Below are 22,118 nucleotides of genomic sequence, written 5' to 3'. Positions count from 1 at the left end.
CCCCCCACCCCTCTCCGGATAGATTTGCTTTGGAAATCTTGATTTCATCACTTGCGTTCATCCCTGTCTAAAAAGGCCAGCTTTCACACCTACGTCTGCCTGAAGAGAGTGATTGCTGTCCATTCGGTAATTGCAGGGATTGCAGGAAAGAAATTATTCTAAACAGAATACTTTAAGGTGATTGCTTAGAAGAGAGGCTGGCCTCGTAAGTGTGCTTTCAAGAACAGGTATGCAATTAGGAGGATAATTATCTTGATAAATTCTGAACCACTAACAGTTAGGGTAGCTCAAGAAAAGCAGCCCTCAAATAGTTTGGTCCTGATTCTGCAGATGCTAAGCGCTGGCTGCTTTCAACTCCTACCAAATTCAAACAAGAGTTGAAGGCATTCACTTTCTCACAAAGTCAGGGTTTAAGAAGAGCCTTTCCCTCCCTTAAACATAGTCACTCCTGTTTGAAGGGGGAGGTATCCTGACAAAAATGACAGGAATATGAAAGAAGAATTCTTTTTCCTTCACTGAGCCATTAGCACTGACAGCCATAAAACCACATCTGGGACCAATACACAAACATTAATAACCAGCCATCAGTGTAGTTTTACCAATTAGTGCTAATTACATTTCATTAGAAAAACTGGCAGCATAGGGAGGGTGGAGTTTGAACTACTTCTTTGTTTCTTACTGACCTACATAACAAATGAAAAGTTTTAATTAACATAAAACTATATTTTTATTTCCATCAACATAGTTTAGAGGGGATTAGATAAAAAAAAAAGATACCTGGCTAACTGGAGAAGTGGACTACATAGCGCTTACTGGGGCGGCTGTTCTTCAGCTCAACACATGGAGATTTTTGTACAGCTCTGGTTATAGCCACATTGTACTTGCCCACTAGTGCTGTGACTACATTTTGCCCTTTCTTTCCATTAGACAGTAATTTCCAGCAGAAGAATGTGAAGTGAAACAATTCCATGACCTGAAACAATTTAAATTGGTTATGAGATCTTTTCATCCCACCAGACAAGAAGAGGCCAGCAAATGCAAAGTGCAATATACAGCATTTGATTTGCAACACTGTTCTGAGCATGAATAGTATTCATCACCGTTAAACATAAACTCATGATTAATTTTTCTATGCCCACAGCACACTTGACACAGTTAATATTCTTTGTATTATGACACTTGAAGTTCTGCGTAAGAGGACCCAGTGTCTTTCACCTTCAGCTCACAGATTCATTACTCACTGAAGGTTGGCCTGTGTAAATTAAGGTGCTGTGACAGTGTGCTCCCCCCTCGCCTCCGACTTCCCCTCCCTTGACCTGTGGCGGTGGTGATAGATGTGTCTGGTCCTGAAGGATGCACCCACTGGATGTGGGGGGAGACAGATAACAGTCCAATAGCCAAGGGCTATTGTGGAATGTGCCCACCTAAGCACAGTGGTCAGTATGCAAATATGACTATCAGCCAATTATCTTACCCCCATCAATAGTGAGCAGCCCCAGAACCCTTTGAGCTCTCCTGCATGGCAGTGGGCTGCAGGGATGCCTCTCAAGGTTGCTCCTCGAGGTTGAGAGATTCCTTACCACAACAGATTCTCGGTAAGTGGCTAATGGCATGCTAACGCTGAAACCTTAGCTAAGTGACATAAAGGATTGATTGCGCATATCTAACCCTTTAGGCATAAACTGTTGACCAAGTCTGGGACTAGGATTGGATCCAGCCGCGCCTAGACTCCTCTCTGAGGAAGGAGTTTAGAGCAAGGGATCTTCTCTGAATCTCATGAGGGTCTCCCTGACAGTTTTGTCTGACCCTGTCCTCTGTGCAGTAAATAACCAAGTGCACCTTGCCATCGAATCTTATAAACTATTGTCGCATTTACCACTGAACTTTGTTAACTCACTGTTTTACACCAATAAACTATATTATTTTTGTCTCCCTCTCACTTCATCTGTGACAGGTGCCCAGCCTCGTCCATTTGCCCACTGGAAAAGTTCCCAAATGACACTTTTCAGCCCTTTTCACCAGTTTGGCAGAGGTGGCCAAGAGCAGAATGAGGAGGTGCACATTCGACTTCCACTGCACCTGTGGGGTGGGCAGCACAGCCCGTTACACAGGGAACCGCACAGCAACAGCGAGACACAAATTCCTTCCTACCACTGCCTGAACTTAGAGCTACAAGCAAGTCCCTTGGCCTCAGCTTCCCCAAAGGGCACTTCAATTCAAAATTGCAAACTCCAGACCCCTGCTCAGCTGCAATTTAACCCAAAGGCACGTCCCTATTTCTTAGAAAAATTTCCCAGGGGTTGGGGGGGTGTTTCTGAGTGCTCAGCCTCGGCAGCAGGGATCTTGTGCTTGCCTAGGAAGTAGTGGAACTCCATGACAGGAGGGTCTAAGCTAGCAAGATGCTTCCAATAAGAAGGGTGTCTTTCAAGCTAGAAGGGATGTGCCTTCCCTTGTCCAAACCGAGCACCTATGGGCAGGAGAAATCTGCTTCCACGTCCCAGGGGGATTCAGGCCCTTGCATCTCATGTCTCTGCAGGGTTTGTGTGGACACAGTGTGTCTGCCTAGAAGCACTTAATTAACTGTGTAGAAAAATAAAAAGATGTGTGCTACCTTTTTCCTCACATAAAGATCAGCTCTATATATTCCTTCAGGACACAAGGAAAGAAGAAGGAGGAATCGGAGTGGAGTCCCCATGAGAGAGGAGAATGAAAGAGCTGAAGCAGATGTGTTCGCACATATTCTTTGAAAGGCTATGGCAGGAACAGAGCTGCTGTTTGAGAACCCTTCCAGTGCAAATACCTGTACCTTCACAATCCTGAAAGTAGAATAATAGAAAAAGGTAAAATGTTACAATTTTATAGCACCACATAATGGCTTTCTAAGCTGTTGAGATTTGTTATATTGGGTCCTAACGAAATGCCATGCAACATAACACATGGCCAAATACGAATTTGGTAAGAACTGGTTTACATGTGTCTTATATATTCCGTATCTATGCATTTTTATGTTTCTTGTTAACTTCATTTCATAGCAAAACCGTGCAAAAGCTACAAAAAGAGAGTTGCATCATTGTTACACGAGAATTTTTGTCACTTTCTTTGGCATCTGTTCTGATGCACATATCAAACCCCACAGTATCAAGTTGCAAAACTTTTAGAAAAATCCCCAATGTAAAGCAGCAGCTATATCGTGTGAATCAGCGCAGTCAGAAGAAAGGCACCAGAAAGAAAAACCTCCTAGACAGCACTTGGCGTTAGCAGACTTTGAAGAAGCAGAGATTTGGATCTGAGCTGTTCTCATCTCTTATTTCCATGTTTATTTTCTAGTTTTTTTTCATGTAGCCACGAAAATAACTTGATTCAGCTGTAGACACATTACCTCTGAGTTGTGCCAATTGTATCAGCTGTTCATCTGGCGCTCGGCACAGGCAACAGTTCAGGTTTCTTCAGGTTTCTCCCTGCATGTGCTCCTCTTTTCCTTTTTGGTGCTGCATTTTTGCAGTTGAGTATCTGTCAGGTGAGACGATAACAAACCTAAAGCTCTTTGGAAGAACCAGGATCACCATTACTGCATACTGTTGCTACTCTGAAATTCATAGCAACAGGATTAGCTAGAATTGAAGAGAAGACTAAACTAGATTAGGTCAGATTAGCTCTTCTCTTTAGCAAAAAAAAACCCTAAATAAAACAAAACAAAAAGAATATCAGCAGTTCTTAAAGCGGGGGGGGGGGATAAATCCGTGCAGGCCCTGCTTGTTTGTGTGTGTGATTTTGGTGGCAGTCCCTCCCTTCTGTATTCCACGGAGGGGAAGCTGGGGGTCAAGAGCCACTGGGCAACTGAAGGGAGGAGCGGGTGGGAGAAAAAAGGGCATGGTTAGAACTGGGGTGAATTACCCCATGGAAATCTGTTTGGGAACAGAAGACACGAGGGAGAGCCCCCTGTAGCCCGGAGAAGGAGAGGGCAGCAGTCTGCCAGGGACACTTTGCACGTGGCAGCAGTGTGGATTGGAAAAGCCTCTGAAATGATGCTGCCTTCCTCTTTCCTTCATGTTCCTGCGATCTCTGCACAAGGCCCCCTGCACCCTCCCAGGACAACAGCTCCCCAGAGTGAGGGCTGAAGCCCTACTTGTCTACACGGAGGGAGGAGTTCTGTCTTTTTTTTGGAGTAAGATGACTTTCAGGTATTTCGATCCCCATGGGAGTCATCTGATTCTTCATGCTTGCTAATGAAAAGCAAATCCATCCAGGTCTAGCCTTCATCAACAGGTCAATAGTCATAGTATTAATTATTCCTCTTCATTAAGTTTAGTGACATTTAGCTTTGCCCTTCTTTGTAATTAGGTGTTAATTTTATATTATTTATATGAGGTGATTGCTTTCTTTTAAAGGGTAGAACACAAACTGAAACACAAACTAATTTCTCTGGAATAGCAATGTCAACACATTTTTAGTGCATAAAGCATCAGGTTTTATATAGACGGATGGGACCCTGTATGGTGGTGATGAGGGCAAGGGCTTCAGATGACAGGCTTTCAAAATCTGATGCTAATTAGACCTTCATCTGATCAGACCCTCTATGCGTTCCCTGACCATTACAGTTCTCTCAGTTGCCCCAGTATATTCTGTATGCTGAAGCATATTAGCATTTGGTTAAACCAAAGTTTCCAGAAGGGCATCCAGTTGCCTTGTGGTGGTTTGTTCAAACAGTTAAGTTACTTCCCATGTGAAAATAAGATCCACAACTATCCAACGTGAACTCATCAACTTCAGCTCCCAAGCAACGATTTCTCAGAGCCTTTTTCATCTGGACTTAAGAGTCCCACCATAACTGTACTTCTTCCCATGAAAATATTTCAATACCACATTGGAACCACTTCACGAGATTCTTTAAAGTAAGCTCAGCAGGCCGCGCTCTTACCACTCCAAGAGTGTTAAAGAGGAGCTTGTCTGAGCAGCTCCAGGGCCACCTGGCAGATGGGGAGGCTGAGCAGGGGCAGGACCCCAGGTGACAGGGACATGCCAGGCTGCCTGGTCCCAGCTGCCTGAGCTGGTGGTTCACACGATCTGGACCTGCTCAAGCCACCACTGTGCTCCCCACTGCTGCAGCAGTAAGGGAAAGCACTGCTGGGCAAAGACGGCCTCAGCCTCGGCTGCTCCTGTCCCGCGAGCAGCAAGGAGATGGGGGCTTTTAAGTCCCCACCTTTACTAACCACTGCCACCAGCTCAACTCTGCTCAGCTTCTGTGCAAGAGAGGGAGAAGCCTGTGATGGGGTGGAAAAGGCTTTGCTCAGTCCTGGGAGAAAGGGCAGGGAGAAATGGACAGTCCTGTCTTGCAAGGTGGTTCCTTCTCTGGAGCAATAAACTTCAGGCTTGCTTGCACTCTTGAGAAGCTCATAGTAGCCCACGACCCTTTTCAAAGGGATTACTCCATGCTGGGTGATGACAGCCACCAACCCAGATGCTGGCTTTGTAGGGAGCTGCCGCTGTCCTGCACGGTGGTAGCTCCCTACAAAGCTCCTAATGAAAAACCCAAACTGCCTCATGTCTGGCCAGAAAGGAACTGAAAGAATTCACTGTCACGTCTTTTTGTCCCCACGCTTCACAAATTCTCATCTATAATCAATTGTTATATGTTACCCTTTTTTATTGATCGTACATCACTGCTTATACCTAATTGCTGCTTTCATTTTTTCACAGAGTCCAGATGGCCTTTCAGGCAACGCTGCCATCTTTCTTGGCACTGGAATCACAGCTTTTTGGCTATTTAATGAGCTCTTCTTGAAAGAGCTCACAGTTCCCCATCACAGTTGCTCCTTCTGATTTTTTTTTTTCTCACTATCAGTCTCACCATTTTTTCTTCATCTTTGGGAAACTAGTCCTTCCGAAACACTAAAAATGTGTAAAAGTCTGTTCTCTTTTTGCCCATTCTGAATATTAGCAAGCAGTGAATACCGTTCTCTGGTCAACCACTTGGCTTTACCTGTCACAGAAGGTAGATTTGGTGTAGGGTGGGTGTTCTAGGTTAGGAAGTTACCCTTGTAACTTTCAGAAAAAAATGCCTTCAAAATCATCTCAGAGGATATTGCAGTTCTTTCCACACAAAAAGCTCGTGAAGCAAAGAGGAATCATATATGTGAAATTTTGTTGCAACTGATTTGAATCCAGGAGTTCTTGCTCGGTCCATCATAGTCAAGTCAAAACTCATTTTCCTAACATTTGAGACTGTTTGGGTAGCAGGTTGTATTTCAGCTGATCATTTATTTATGAATCCAAGGAAAAAGATTATTTATAACTGCAAATGTGGGATAAATTGTAAAATTTTACCTATACCCAAAATTGAATCACAAAACTTCAGCCTATATTTTATTCACAAGCTTCCTTCCTAATATATTATTTAACAAACATAACATTATCTCATTATATGTGGTCTTTGCCCCAAAGAGTTTGCAGTCCTATTCAGGCACCAAAGATTTTTTTAGCAGAGGAAAGCATGATGAAGTAATTAGTTTTGAAATAAACAGATATCATTTCAGATTGGAGAGGATGCACTTTAATTAAGGCATCATCCAGAAACCTTCATCTGCAAGGCACACATTCTGCACCGGCGATGGCGGAAGATGTTATGTGAGGGACTTCACTGAAAGCAGAAACTGGTCCTCTCGGCTGATGACAGTGAAATAATTTTACCTATGCCAAGGTCATAGGTCCACCAACAAAACGCAAAGGATAGTGATTTCAAAAGCCATACTTTATGTTTAATCCTCCTTCCAATATACCGAGCGCACTTCCCTGTGGTTTGATTTTGCTGGGAACTGAAACCATTAAGGTGCGCGGTCCTCAGGCAGAGCTACAGCGCTGAGAATTATGCCCCCCCAGTTCAGTGCAATTTACCACGTCTCATAATGCCTGAATACAGGCAGCCCGTGAATGCAAATGGGAAGAATAATTTCATTAAATTATTTTTATAACTGCATAATTTTAGTAATTAAAACCTTTACTTACACCGACTCAGGAACAAGTGGAATATTATACTAATGCACTGCACTTATTAAATTTTTAAGGTTGACTAGTAAATTTGTGGGCGATGCGAGCCGTAGTTAAAAGCTTTGAGGAGAAAAAATGGTCGAACAGCATTTTGATTAGTACAAATCTATTTATGGGAATTGTCTCCCCAGATCCAGTTTGGTGGGAACAGATGGGCTGTTTCACCTACCTGATTCTATGGCTATTTCGCCGTGCCTCAGATGTTTCTGCTGCACAGGTGTTTCTAGGCAACATTTACTGAACTCCCTGAGGAAAAATATCAGTATAGGAAAAGCCAAACTAAAAGCTGCCTGACCCAGGAGCTGCACCGAGTTAGCCTGCTGTCTAGTCCTTCAGTTATTCAAGGCCAAAGTAATATGCTTATTTATTTCTTTGGGCTTTGGGTCAAGCTTTTAGGTTATGATCCGCAAAAACAGTGAGAAAACCAGATTGAGCAAAGCCCAAGAGATATGTAAGGGAGCATTGAAAACAAGTGGCTCATCTAATACTGATAATCATTCGGTCATCTCCACAAGCATGCGCAGGACACGGAAACCAAATGCAACAAAGCACAGTCATTACCTGAAAATCCTGATTTTATGTATGGAAAATCCTGATTTTATCCTGCCAAACCCCCTGCCTAACCCACAAAAAATACATGTAAGGGAGCAGGGCTCTGTGAAGATTTAATCACGGTGTCTGGTCCCAGGTTAGCTTAAAGGAAAAAGAGAGAAGCCATCTCACCTTTCATAATTCATTAGAAACGTAAGTTAGACACAATTGATTCAGAAGAGTACATGACACTTTTTTTCACCGCCTCTTCTCTATTTCTCTGCCAGAAAGCTCTTATATCTCAGCTTCTTACAAGATTATTAAATTACTAGTCAGAAGAACAAACCTTTTAAAAGATTTAGAGGTTTTACCTTCTGGATTATATACCATGGTGATTTAATGCTAACATGCTACGGTGCTGACTGGGGCAATCCCATTCAGAAGAATTTACGGGCTACTCAGAATATATCCCAAACAATGATTATAATCTTCTGATGAGCTGTTCTGTGAGCAGGGGGACCGATGTCACATCCGTGTCCCTCAAGCCCCCTCCCATCTCAGGCTTCCCATCTCTCTGCCTCCTTCAGCAGCCCTTGGCTGGGGCTGCGGCAGAGCTGCAAACGTCCCAGCCGGTGCCGGCAATGCCGCACAAAACCTTCAACAAGTTCTACGCGTAAAACCAGCATGCACAGAAGAAGAAACAAGCGGTTAAGTGTCCTGGTAGAGAGAGGCTTTCTTTTCCTCATGCCTTCGGAGGTCTGTTTATTCTCACTGCTATCCAAGCAAAGGCAGATTTGCCACCACAGCTTTAGTCACCTGCTGGAAACCCAGATCACAGGTCCTTTGTAATTCGTAGGGATTTGCCTTTGACCTCTGTAGTTAAAGGATTGTTATTGAAATCTTTAGGCTCTCTGCTTGCTCTTGTTTGTACTTGCACAGGTCATGTTGGTGATTATACCTCCTCTGCCTGATCACAGGTAAGTACGCGAACCAGCATTACAAACAGAAAAGTCCCGGCTGAGAATATACAATTTACAGTTTCACCTTATCTGTGCTCTGCTGTGACTACAAGGTAACAAATGGTAAAGAAAAAAGCACGACAACAAAAAAGGGAGTATAGTGGGGCGAAATGCTGTTTTCTCACCCTGGAATCACTCTCTGGAGCTATGTGGCTGAAGTAAGTGGATTTACACTCAAGTAGATTAGAGCAGATTTAGTTCCTAGACTGTCACCCAGATCTGCCGCTTATCTCATTGTTGTCATGGTTGCGCTATGCTGTTTAAAACTGTCGAGGAATGATACGTCCATGCTGCCCACAGTAAATTAATTTCAAATCTGTAATTTCAACCGTACAACAGCGAGGTTTTAGCTGCTGCTGAATTTGGCCTCTACGGCGGTTGTTAAAGAAAAAAGATGTTCATAGCCCTAGCATTTTCCTAAGCAGCATCCACAGTGCTGCTCACTCACGTTAGCACTAATTTCACTTCAACTCTGATCAAGCAACATCCTGAATGGCTTTAAAGAAGGTACTGCGTCCAGCTCTGGAGCCCTCAGCACAAGAAGGACATGGAACAGTTGGAGCAGGTCCAGAGGAGGGCTACAAAAATGATCCGAGGGCTGGAGCCCCTCTCCTATGAGGACAGGCTGAGAGAGTTGGGGTTGTTCAGCCTGGAGAAGGCTGCGGGGAGACCTGATTGCGGCCTTTCAGTACCTGAAGGGGGCCTGTAGGAAAGATGGGGACAATCTTTTTAGTAGGGCCAGCTGTGACAGGACAAGGGGTAATGGCTTTAAACTAAAACAGGGTAGGTTCAGACTGGATATAAGTAAGGAATTCTTTACAATGAGGGTGGTAAAACACTGGAACAGGTTGCTCAGAGAGGTAGTGGAGGCCCCATCCCTGGGAACATTCAAGGCCAGGTTGGACGGGGCTCTGAACAACCTGATCTGGTTAGCAGTGTCCCTGCCCACTGCAGGGGGGTTGGACTAGATGACCTCTAGGGGTCCCTTCCAACCCAAAACATTCTATGATTCTATGAATACAAAGTTTCTTCTGATCTTCCTAATAGCAGAGCAAATCAGGAACCTCCTCGTAAGTGATGAGAGTTACTCCACTGGAAAACTACCATTAAGCCAACTCTTAAGATGGGAAATTGTAGCTGATTACACACTTCTGGTGGGGAAGAGGATGATCTCACATGCCTGCACATTGCTTCTAGCAATCATAGAAAATAGGGCTGGAAAGAACCCCAAGAGGTCCTCTGCGATGTTTCTGGATCATTGATATGTGATTCTGTGACTTCCCACAGAAGCTCATGCCATTCACTGCGGATGTGGAAAACAGATTATTCCCACCATCTTTGCAGCTGCTGTCTATGTTGAAGACTGTTACGATGCCTTACTTCAGTCTTCTCCAGAGTATCATCCCCGGTTCCTTCGGTATTTTCTCATAGGCCATTTTTTTCTAGATCTTTAATCATTGCCTTTACCACCTTCTAAGCTCTCACCACCCAGTTTAGATCTGTTTGAGCTATGGTGTGAGAAACTGAACACAGAAACTTGAAAGCCAAATGCCAGTGTACCCTACTAAGTGTGACCACCTCTGTAGGGAGCACAGTCCCTAGGCATGTGTCTGGAAGCCAGCATCATAGCTCTTCTGATCTAAGTGGCTTTCTTCTCAGCCTCTGCAGTATCTCTATCACCACTGGCTGTTACATTACATATCCACCTGTGATAATCACTCTGGAGTCATCGCAAGCTCTTATTTCTTGGTTTTCAAGTGCAGTTTTGTCAATAATTCTAAAATAGAGGAGTTCCTGCATTCTGAGAAGCTAAACTGATCAATGCCCTGAGGCTGTGTCCCTCCTGGCTCAATTCTCTCGGTATTTAGACTGGCCCTGCTCTCCACTGGAAAGTTTGCTGCTACCTTTGTTTATCAGAGACGGCAATAATTAATTTCCTATTACTTTCCTGTGATGATGGATTAACCTATTTAAGGATCTGAGGGAAGACTCCAGCTGCAAAGAGAAAAGCAGACCCACAGTGGGCACCAAGGAAGGCTAAGAGTCTGCTGCCTGCTCAGAGAACCCATGAGTGGGCATTTCCATCTAAAGCACATCTAAAAAGCAAAGCTCCACGCCATGCTCATTTGCCTAGAATTACAGATTGGAAAGTTAAAGGCTGTGCCTAGCCACCAGTAAAATACAAGTTTCTATGCATAACAGAAGAAATACTTGACCATTGTACAGTGTTTGTAGGAGAAATAATCTGCAATCCCATTCAAACTGCAGAAGGAGGAAATCCATTAAAAACAAATCACATTATGGTGTTTATGCTTATGCCTTGCATAAATGTCTTGCTCTCTATAAAGTTTGACTCTGATGAGAAGGAAAGCTGTGGGAGGAATGATTATGTGCTTATTTTCATAGAAATGATCCACCAGTTTCTGATGAAAACAACACAGAAGCGTGCGTGAGAGATACCAGCTCTGACATCAGCTTGCCACACTCATTTTCTTGAGATAAATCTGAAAGTGCTGTAATCTCTTAGGAAAATGAACAAACTCAATTGTGGAATGGTAAGTTGGATACTGAAAACTCAGCAAGCTATGGAACAGCATCCTTTTGTGGCAATATTTGGGTTTATGGGGTTTTTGGGGCTGCAGCTGCTGAAGAATCTGATCTATCACAGCGAAGTGGATATGTTGTCCTCTGCGAAGCAGCCTGATATGCATTGACTGGGAGAAAGAAGCCAGCAAGCTGCCGATTCTCTCTCTGCACTCTCTCCCGACTGTCTAAAACACATAATAGCAAAAAAACCCCAACCCAAGCCCCAAAGCCAAACAAAACACGGATGTAGTTCTACATTTAACTTAAATAAGGATTTGTTTAAAACCTTGCAAGCTGTCATATCCAGCAGCACTAAAAAGGCTAAAGCAGAAAACACATAAAAAAGGAATTGTAACTCACATCCAGGCACAAAAGGATGTTGTTATACATGTGCAGTTCACTAACACTTATTCAAATAACTTCTGAAAACACTGCCCCACATTCTAGTGTGAATCCCAGCACAAAGAGTAAAAAGGTTGCTTCATATATATCTCAACAATTTCTTCTAGTTGGGCTTGAAGAGGGTAAAGGTATTTTCTAGGTATCTTGGACAGAATATCCAAAATTTAAATCCATTCAGGGTCATTAGGCATCCTGGAAAATTTTAACTGTTTCACTCTTCAACTTTAATATTTTGTCTGCAGTAAATAATGAAGACCTCATCCTCCTTAGTGCTGAGATCTTGATCTTCTCCTAGATAATGCCCAGCAGATTTGCTGGACTGGGAGATAAGTCTCCAGCTTCTTCTGATGTGTGTCACTGCTCCCTCTGCTATGAGGATACTCACTGTGTATGTGAAAGTTTTTCTGTGTTGTGGCAGGGAATCTCAATAGCCCAGTGCTCAGACCATTTATTTCCTTTCAAAATCTATATGGCTGAATTATATGGCACAGAACAAATCCTTTATATTGAAATAGAGAAGTTCAACAAGAGCAAGTGTCGAGTGCTGCACCTGGGGAGGTCGAACCCCATGCACCAGTACAGGCTGGGGGCTGACCTGCTGGAAAGCAGCTCTGCCGAGAGGGACCTGGGAGTCCTGGTGGATGACAAGCTGACCATGAGCCAGCAGTGTGCCCTTGCTGCCAAGAAGGCCAATGGTATCCTGGGGTGCATTAAGAGGAGTGTGGCCAGCAGGTCGAGGGAGGTTATCCTCTCCCTCTACTCTGCCCTGGTGAGACCCTACCTGGAGTACTGTGTCTAGCTCTGGGCTCCCCACTTCAAGAAAGATGAGGAACTCCTAGAAAGAGTCCAGAGAGCAACTAGGATGATAAAGGGACTGGAGCATCTCCCCTACGAGGAAAGGCTGAGAGAGTTGGGCTTGTTCAGCCTGGAGAAGACTGAGAGGGGACCTCATCAACACATACAAATATCTTAAGGGTGGATGTCACGAGGACAGAGCCAGACTCTTTGCAGTGGTGCCCAGCGACAGGACAAGGGGCAATGGGCACAAACTGAAACATAAGAGGTTTCAGTTGAATATGAGGAAAAACTTCTTGACTTTGAGGGTGCCTGAGCCCTGGCCCAGGCTGCCCAGGGGGGTTGTGGAGTCTCCTTCTCTGGAGATATTCAAAGCCTGCCTGGACGAAGTCCTGTGCAACCTGCTCTAGGAGAACCTGCTTTAGCAGGGGGGTTGGACTGGATGATCTCCTGAGGTCCCTTCCAACCCTTGCGATTCTGTGATTCTGTGAAACAGGGAATGACACAGTAGTATGGTGAAATGAGTTTGCTTTTATAACAGGAACATTGTTTGTTATAACCATTTCAATAGAAAGATAACTGGATGAGCTTGCATGTTATTAATTCCTTTTCATTTTGGAAAAGCCCAGTGTATCAATTGATAATGTATTTTACTTTGCCTTTATATAATGAGCTTGAGTTTTCTTTAGTTGAATCCCTAAGCAGCAGGGGAACTCAGTTCAGCTGAACCAGCCGTGCTGAGTCATAACAATTCAGAAGTCGAGCAGGCAGAAATCTAATTATCCCTGGGCCCTCGCCATGGATCAAGTCTCCCTGGACAAAGGTTGGTGGGTATGACTAAATGACGACGGAAATCTTAGCCATTCAGATCCTTCTAGCTAGTTACTGCTCTAGGGATCAAGTACTTGGTCCCAAACTCCAGTTTTCACATTGCCTCTTGCAATTTCAAAGCAACTAGATGCAATCTGAACAGCTGTCCTTTTTACATCATGGCACCGTGCAAGTGACGCCTGCTTTATCCAAGAAATTTGCAGCCAAGAGGAATCATGTACTTAAAACTATCAAATTAGCATGGCTGCATCTTCAAGGGCCATGTAGCTAACATGCAAGGCAAATTACATCAGCAGAGCAGTCCGCTGTAAACCAAATACTTCAAAGTGCTCATACCTCCTTGTGGGTGTTCAACAGGTGGGATCAGGTTCGTTTGCAGAAATCCTCTCTCCTCTCTCTGCGACACTGATCACCAGACCTAGCAGGCAACCCAACACTTATAGCAAGACTGATGTACTCCCAACGGCTTCCTTGTGGTCTGGACACTTCTATAAGTAAAACCCTAAGAAAAAGAATTGCTGACCTTGAGAAACTTCAGACCCTGTGGTTGTCATGTCTGGAAGGTGTGGAGTAAGAGGCAGCTTTGAAGAGAGTCTGGGAACAGAATCAAGTAAAGCATCCTCTGAACTATTTTTATTATGTTGGCCTACTCAAGAAGACACGTGGTTGTTTCTAAAGGTGGGAGTCTTGGGTCACACCACTCAGCCCAGCAGCATGGATGCTGCCTCTGTCACATGAAAGAGCAGAGTGGTGCACCAGCAGCTGTGGAGAATGCCCTGGTGTACTGGGAGAGGTCTGTGTAGTACATCTTTGCAGTCCTTGCTTAGGCAGGAGTGAACCCACTCTACTCATGCTCCAAGCTAGTATAGAGACATGGTGTTATCTCTCAGCAGAATTTAATAATACAGGCATATTTCATTAACCCAGGCTTCCAGCCAGGTCTGAACACCAGACAAGTTATCTCATACCCACTCACACAAGAACAAGTAGACACACCACATCAAACGTGAGGAAGATACTAACTCCCTCTGAACAAGGACCTTGAGCCAACCCACTTATATGCCACAGAAACCAAGGGTAGTTTCCTGGGCATGTGGGAATTCTCTAGGAGTCTGACTCAAGAAGTAGCCAAGAACTGCTCTTCACTTGGACATGTAATGACAAAATGATATAATCGTCTTCAGGAGATGAGCTGAAGGAGTTGCTTACTAACTTTGTCTGCAAAGTGATTTTGTGCTCAGATCCAAGATACACAGGCATATGGAAACAGTGGAGTATTAGCAAGATCATCATTCAAACCTAATAGCTTCAAGAAGCTCAGCACAGAAGAGTATTTTTTGTGCCTGAAATTTTAGATGGCACAAAATAGAAGGCTGTGAGCAAGAAAAGAAAAACATAAGATTAAAAACTCCGCCACTCCCCCCCCCTTCCAGCTTAGCTATCCCCTCAGATTCCTCTCTGTTTAACCTTAATTAGTCGATTAACTTCTCATGGGTGTCCTGGGACAAGTAAGGCTAGAGAACAGATTTGGAGACTCTGATCAATCTACATTGCGGGACCATCCAAGTGTCCTGATGTGGTCTGCTGAAGGTCTGAGAAGGTGTTAGGATCCGTAAGAGAAAAGAAGATAAACAACATTTCAAATCTGAAGTAGACTGCTGAAATCTAATTAGAAAAATATTGCACCTCAGAAAAGGTTATTTTCCAATACTCCAGCAGTTTCCTAAGATATCTATGATGTCTGGCATAGTACATAGATATAGCTATGCCTCACTCCTAAAAGTCAGTGACCGTTAATTAAAAATTCACTGTACACCCATCTTTTGAAGGATGCCTCCTCAGCTTGCCATCTGGAAGGTTAATAATGGACAGATTTGCAGGCCGTGCTGCAACACTCAGATCCAAAGATGAATTTCAAACACTTCCAATTGCAGCAGCTGTTCAGATCTCCATTTTGGGATAGTTAACAGAAAAAGGACCCCTTCTGAAAGTTTGAGTTCAGTGTCAAGGCTTTAACAAGGACTGATTCCAGGGCTGGAAACACTAATGTTGACAACTCTAATGCTGGGTACGTAAATAATAACCAAAGGTAATGTGAAAGGATGACAAGGGATTCTCTGTGGTCATCCGTGTGGAGAGAAAAACTGAGTCTCCTGGATGGACACCACCCAGGACCGCTTTGACAAGCAAACAGCTTCAGCCAATATTTGCTACCATCTTCTCTTACACGATGTTGAGCCTTAGGCTTGGAATTCAGGTACAAGTAATAACACAGGCAGGTTGCAGCTTCTCTTTTAGCATCAGAGAAAGAAAGATTAGTAAAAACTTCCTGGACAATGAGAGCTTCTCTGTGACTCTTTTGAATGTTTGGGTGGAATTGCTGATCATACATTTACAGCTATGACAGTGGAAATACATAACCCCTGGGATGGTGTTCATAAGCATGTTTAACCCAGTCTGCTTCGACAGCCTCAGCTCTCTGTTTTCCAAAGAACATCCCACTTCATTATACCTTTCAGTATTAAATAACTAGTGTTTGCCTGTGCCTGGCACTTGTAAAGGTCTCAGAACCAACAAATCCTGTGCTTTAATATTGGTGTGTGGCTTTGGCTTCCTCTTATGACCTCAGTCTAACCATTCTTTGCATCCAAACCATGGCCTAAGAGGTGCAGAGGGGCAGAATGACATATAACCCAGGGATGCTCTTCATGCTTGGAAAATGATGTGGCATTCTGCACCCTATAACCCACATAGGGCTGTAGTCTTTTACCACATGCAGATCATCATCCGCTGAAGGGCAAAAATGCTTGATCAAGCTGAGATGTCCCATGTACATGGAGTCTTGTTTCCTGGTAACATGTTGCAGCCCATATAATAGAAAAACAGCATCCTGAACTGTAGGCAGTGTCCCCCGGAGAGGGAAAAATTGCAGCTAGAGAAAAGGCTGTTATTTGGTACAATATCCTGGCACTACTTAGCATTTTGATCTAGTTCTGTTTGGGAAGACATCTCGTGATGGAGAATGTCTCACCTTATCAGCGATGGACGGCAGCTGCTGCAGAGGGACGGGAGGTCTTTAGGTGATCAGCTGCACTGGGAATAATTTGAAGAGATGAGAGTTAATTAGTTCAGGGTAAACCAAGAAGGTATCTGATTAGTGAGAGTACTAAAAGCCAATTATTTCCAGAACACAGTTAAATGGCTTTACAAAGCTAGGAAAAGGCGGCTTCTGATAGCTTTTCCAACACATGAGGTCTGATCACTAAAAAAATGACCTCTTCTTGACTCCCCCAGAAAATATAGTTCTGAATGAGGGCAGATTTGAGAGGGGTTTTGCATATTTTTTTAAATAAATAATTTCTGCAAGGGCTTGTAAGATACCCGGCTACTCATGAGCAGTCTAATGTGGAGAAAAACTCATCACCATGAAGCAGAATTTTTTGGACAACCACAGTTAGAAGCAAATGGACCTTTCTTGCAAAGTCAAGTTGTCCCTTCTTCAAGCGGAGTTTGCTCCCAGGCAGTCTGGCCACCCTGGGAACAGCATCAGGCCAGCCTCCCACCAGCTGGTCCCCTCTTCTCTGAAAAGAAGAAACTATCCTGTATATAACTAAGAACCCAATGATTTCCTTCCCATGGGTTACACGTCAAAATATCTAAGAGCTCTGCTTGTGGTCTTAGCTACAGTAAGGAGTGCATTTCTGGACATTCAAACACATTCAATAGCTTGCATAATATTTATATAGAAACAAAAGGATGCTCAAGGCAGGCAAAGCTAAGAATGAAAGCAAGAAGTGGACCATCTGTGGGCTGGTATGTGGCTGCCTCTGCGGCTGCTAACACTCAATTCCAGCTGGACCTGTATGCTCCTTTCTTGTAGGCATGCTGTCAATGCAAATTGACAGGAATCCCCGGGATTCAAGCCTCAGAACGCATTCCCTTATGCAATGCTAATTGTTCACAACAGGACAGATATCGCAGGAGAGGATGTTTGACTAATTGCATATCAAATTGCACCCACGCCAAAAACCAGTCGCACAAGAGGCAGTGTGTGATTTCAGACAGGGTGAAATGGGATCATGTGAATGCATGAACTCAGCCACTTAGGTTCTGCTTAAACTCTCACTGTAAATATTCAGCAAGGCCATAAGCCGATGCTCTGCGTGAATGTGAATTGCATTCGTAGCATGTATGGAACTGTGTCTTGTATAATTCATGAGAATAGCCACACGGGGTCATACCAAAGGTTCGTTTAGCTCAGCATCCTGTCTCTGAGCCTGAACAGTGAAAAATGCGTAGGAAAAAAAGCGTAAGAAATGGTACAAGCTTTTTCCCTTGCTTTACCCTCTATCTATTAAGAGCCACTAGTTCAGGGATTTCTGCAGGCTGTTCCCGCTTCCCAGAGCTTAATGGCCCAGGAGAGACCTTTCTTCCCCGATTCTGCCTAATTGCTTCTTCAGCCCATTCATATTTGTGATATCCAAAACATCCTGTGGCAAGGAGGTGCACAATTTAATTATGTATTGCGTACAGATGTTCTTCTTTTCATTTATTGTGATTAATAATTTCATGTGTTGCCCACTAATTCCTGTGTTATAAGAAAGAGCAAACAATCTTTCCTTACTCATTTTTGCAATATTCACTTCCTCACGTAGATTGCTGTATATTATTTGGAGAAAATTAAACCTTGAACTGACTCACCTCAAATATTAAGGTGATAAGAGATCATATCTATTTGTTAACTTCCAGCCATGTCTTTATAGTGGGCCTGTTCTGAATTCCAGGTACAAGAAATGGTCTCTCTGTAGTGTTCAGGCTTTGAATACAAATTACAGCATGAACATGCCTCCAGCGCTATTATCCATCAGGATACTGGGATTTAGAAACTCTTTGTATCTTGTCTGGTTACTATGGCCATTCTCAAAGTCTGTTATTTCTGTGTTTTGTACCAGATCTGTAAGTATAAGGCTATGCTTTGGGTTGCCTTCGAATGTATCAGCATTTAAACGAAAATCTCTCCATGTTCAGACACAGAAGTTTCAGCAGACCCCCAGATGTGAAGACAAAAAGAACCCCAGAACCTTGGATCTAACAGAAAAACAACCCTGTCCCCCCTTTCTCCTTGTTTTCACGTGTAACATTGTGCAAAATGCTGCTATGAAGGCCTCCCTCTGCAACTGCTGCGCCCATCACTGGGTTCTCCATCTTATTCAAACTCTCACATATATCTAGTCTCATTTTATCCCATGTACCCATCTCCTAAGAACGTACCAGATACATCCTCCTGATTGCTTGCCATGGGCACCAGTCATTTCTTCTTTCTCAAGGGAAGGCCATCTTCATACATCAATTCTCCACCTTCATGCCAGAGATGCTCTCCCTTGTTTCTTATTTTTTGAAGCCCCTTGTACAAAATGCACGATGGGTATGAAATGACAGAACAATCAGAGCACCTGTACTTTGTATTCACCTGGCACTAGCTTGAGCGGCTGTGCAAAAACACAAGCCTGGTGTTTTGAGGCCAACAGCTCTCAGCACCCTCATAGCTCTGTTTCTCTTACTTGCTTTTTACTCCTTGCCATGTCTGAATTTGACTGTAAGTTCTCAAAGGCAGGAAATGAGTGATATTTAAAGTGCTTGGTTTCTTCTTGCCAGTGTCTGGGACAATTAACAAGTGCGTGCACCACGACAGTGGTTCACTACAAGGGTGGAGCATTACTGCTCTCATCAAGGGGAAGGAACCTGGTGCAGTTCCCAAAAGTTCAGGAGTTTTAAGCTCCTTTCTAAAATGACATTTCTGTAGTCAACAGAAGATTTTGTTGAGTCATTTTGTGGAAACTGAAAGAAATCTTCCCATTGCAGCTCTGTGAGATCAATAAGGGGTGCATCATTTGAGGGGAGTATTTATACAGCCCAGCATGGAAGTTTGGTTTATACCGTTGCCACAGGTAAGGGGATTCTGAAGAAACTGCTTGACAATTGTGTGCAAGGAGGATGGCTGCTGGGGAGAGCAAGCTGCAGGTGACAGTGGCTGACTAAGGACTTTCAGACATTCTTGGCCACCCTGCCCTGCCTACCTCTTGCCCCCACTCTGACCTCATGGCACTGCTCTCAGCAGACATCAGGTCTTAGCATGAGCTGCATGTTAGCCAAAATCTGAAGAGGAACTGAGGGAACAGTCACACCTCCAGAAGTCACATCCATACTCCACCGTCCTGTGTGACTGTCCTAGGTTTCACTCATGAAGCACCCCCACTCAGCCCTGATGTCCACTAGAAAGGATGCGGGGACAAGGGACCATCCCCAAGCAGCCATCACAAAACAACACCTCCCCACTCCAGCCTATCCCAAGGCAGACATGGTCAGAAGAGAGAAAAGATCCTTTTATTGTGGGCATCAAGCGTGGGGGCCCAGCAGTCACAGGGGCTCACGGAGAGTGCAGCAGCACCTGCAACGACAGAGTCAGGAAGCACTGGTAAAGCCTAGAGGTGGGAAGAGGCAGGATTTTGTTGCCCTTTCTTTGGGAACCCCAGTTTACAAGGAGTTGTTTGTGGTCCAGAACAGAGAGCTCTTGCTGGCATTGCCTACGGGCTGGCTCTGGCACCTCATCCCCTTGGAGACCTGGGCATGTGCAGAGATGCACAGGGCCCCCGTGCCACGTGGCAGGGCTCTATAGGGAGCCCCTGGGGAGCTGCCACGCAGTTCTTCCCAAACCCTGCACAGCACCATCCCTCGCCGTCCCTCACCAGCCAGCTGCACAGACTGACTTAGAGCTCCAGAGTTGGGAAAGATGGGCAGAACAGCCTGCTACACACCTGGGCTTCCTGACTCGCTGCACCTTCTTGCATCTTTTCAGCACATTTTCTCTCTTCCTCCTTTTCATTTTGGGTTGGCTTTCCTTCTCCTCTCCCCAGGCCACTTTTCTCTTTGGCCTTCCTTGCTTTTCATTGTCCTGGGGAGAGCCTGCAAACCTTTCCATCCCACAGTGGTGTTAGGCAGGGAAAGGCATGAACCACTGCAGTCCCTTCTAATTTTTACCAAAGTGAGCTCCTTTTACCTGCTGTGCTCAGAAAGCCTCACCAGTTCTTCTGGGCACCCCAGGGAGTCTGCCACGGTCTTGGGGGTGCTTGGAGGCAAAGCTAGAGGGGCCTACAAGAGAAATGTCAGAGTTAGCAGGTGGAAAGAGCTGACCTGGAGTACTAAGCGACTGTTTACCATATTGCTACCTTGGCCATCCAGAGGAAATCCCTTTGGCTGGTTTACATCAGCCACATTTCACACAGTCCCATCCAATAGACTCGATGAAGCTCTGACGTTGACAGCTACTCCCCTCTGTCTTTCTGTAGGTCTTTTGTGGGCATTTTGTTAGGTGAAGCACGTGCCCAGAGCATTTGAGAAAGAACCTTTCCTGTTTTCCTTACTACCTATCATCCCAGGGGGGTAGACACACACAACTCTACAGCCAGGAGACTTGACCTCATCTGAGACTCCCCTCCTACACCAGACACGCGCTCACAGTGTTTGGGGACCTGACGTTACCTCTCCCATTTCACCTGACGTTACCTCTCCCCTTTCAGACTCCACCTCCGTATCTCCCCCAGCTTCTTTGAGGACACCGAGCAAGGAGGGGGGTGCGTGCAGCAAGGCTGCTGCCTGACGCTCGGTGCCTGCTGTGAGGGCAGGGACACTTTGCTCTTCCAAACACAGGCCTGGAAAGAAAAAGCACGTGCAGCCAAGTGACTGCTTGGAAGCAAACAAGAGCTAAAGCAAAGCCCGTCCAAAGCCCTACACCACTTGTGTTTTCAGCCCTCCAATGCCCTGTCGGCAGGCTTCAGCTCGTCTTGCTGAGCAAAGCATTGGTGCCCTGAGAGGCAGTGGCCAAAGAGAGGCCACCAGACAAGTGGGGCTGAAAGGACAACACTTGATGCCCAGCCCCACCAGAAACGACACAGGTTTCTGGTGTCTCTAGCCCCAGCCTGTGACAACCCTCGTTCCCTCCTCTTACTTCCAGATCTCTCCGTGGGACCTGGTGACTCCTCAGCTGGTAGGCTGGCAAGGCCACTTGTGTCCTCCTCAAAGAGTTCCCTGCCATTCTCCATCAGAAACTCCACCAGCGCATTGACCTGCACGTATCAAAGCTTTGGTCTTAACCCTGCTGCCTGAAAACGGACCAAGCAGCCTTTCCCATTCCTGAGCCTTGCTTCTGTGCAGAAGGCTGTGGCCTCTGGCGGGCCGCCCCCCCACCAGCATTTGCTCCAGGCAGGAGGCATCCCGGGACCGCTGAGCAGCCAGGCTCTGATGGGCCAGGGAGGCTGCAGCTGGCTGCTCAATGGAGCATACCTTCTCAGTCACCTCCAGCTCCAGTGGGAGCAGATCCTTGCTGGGTGGGCTCAGCAAGTTGGGCCCAACGCAGATAGCCAGGTTTCTGCAGCTCATCCTGCTGGTGGCTGAATTGTGGCCAATGTGATGGAGGAGGGAGAGGAGCCGCTTTAGGAGGAGGAGATTGGCCGCAGGCAACTTCTCAGCCACTCTGAGGGAAGAGGAACACAATGTTAAGAAAGCAGATGCTGTCCACCGCCATCCCCCAGGCTTGCCCAAGGTGTGTAGGAGCCAGCGGCCGTGTTGCACAGCTTCCCGGGGGCTCTCAGCCAGCGGTCAGGGCTCCTGCTCAACAGGCCGGCTGCTGCCCACACTTACGCTTTCAGCTCTGCAATCTTCTCCTCCTTGCTACTCTTCTGCATGGCTGCCATCCAGTCCTCATAGAGGTGGGTCACGAGGAGCTTGGCAGGGATGCTCTGGAGGAAGTGCTGCAATGCCAAGGGCTCCACGTGAGCCTCTGAACACTCCAGGCCAGCCAGGAGCTCCTGCAGCTGCCGGCCCGAAGCGCCCCCCCTCAAGATGACGGACAAC

The 22,118-nt window shown here is 45.3% G+C and overlaps 1 protein-coding gene across 1 annotated transcript in view; it reads right to left on the bottom strand.

Moving 5' to 3' along the window:
- The window catches only part of SUSD4 (sushi domain containing 4), a 105,891-nt gene that overhangs the window by 80,647 nt on the left and 3,126 nt on the right, over positions 1-22,118 (bottom strand). Inside the window, exons 4-8 of the mRNA XM_009636913.2 lie at positions 21,906-22,100; positions 21,549-21,738; positions 21,214-21,331; positions 20,772-20,917; positions 20,266-20,357 (exon numbers count right to left, since the gene is read on the bottom strand). Of these exons, the coding sequence (XP_009635208.1) occupies positions 20,266-20,357; positions 20,772-20,917; positions 21,214-21,331; positions 21,549-21,738; positions 21,906-22,100 (741 nt within the window). The remainder of the gene's footprint in view (positions 1-20,265; positions 20,358-20,771; positions 20,918-21,213; positions 21,332-21,548; positions 21,739-21,905; positions 22,101-22,118) is intronic.

Source organism: Egretta garzetta, unplaced genomic scaffold (assembly GCF_000687185.1).
Source record: "Egretta garzetta isolate BGI_Z169 unplaced genomic scaffold, ASM68718v1 scaffold130, whole genome shotgun sequence".
Classification (NCBI taxonomy): Eukaryota; Metazoa; Chordata; class Aves; order Pelecaniformes; family Ardeidae; genus Egretta; species Egretta garzetta.
Note: the sequence above shows the minus strand (reverse complement) of the source record. Positions and strands in the feature narration are given on the sequence as shown.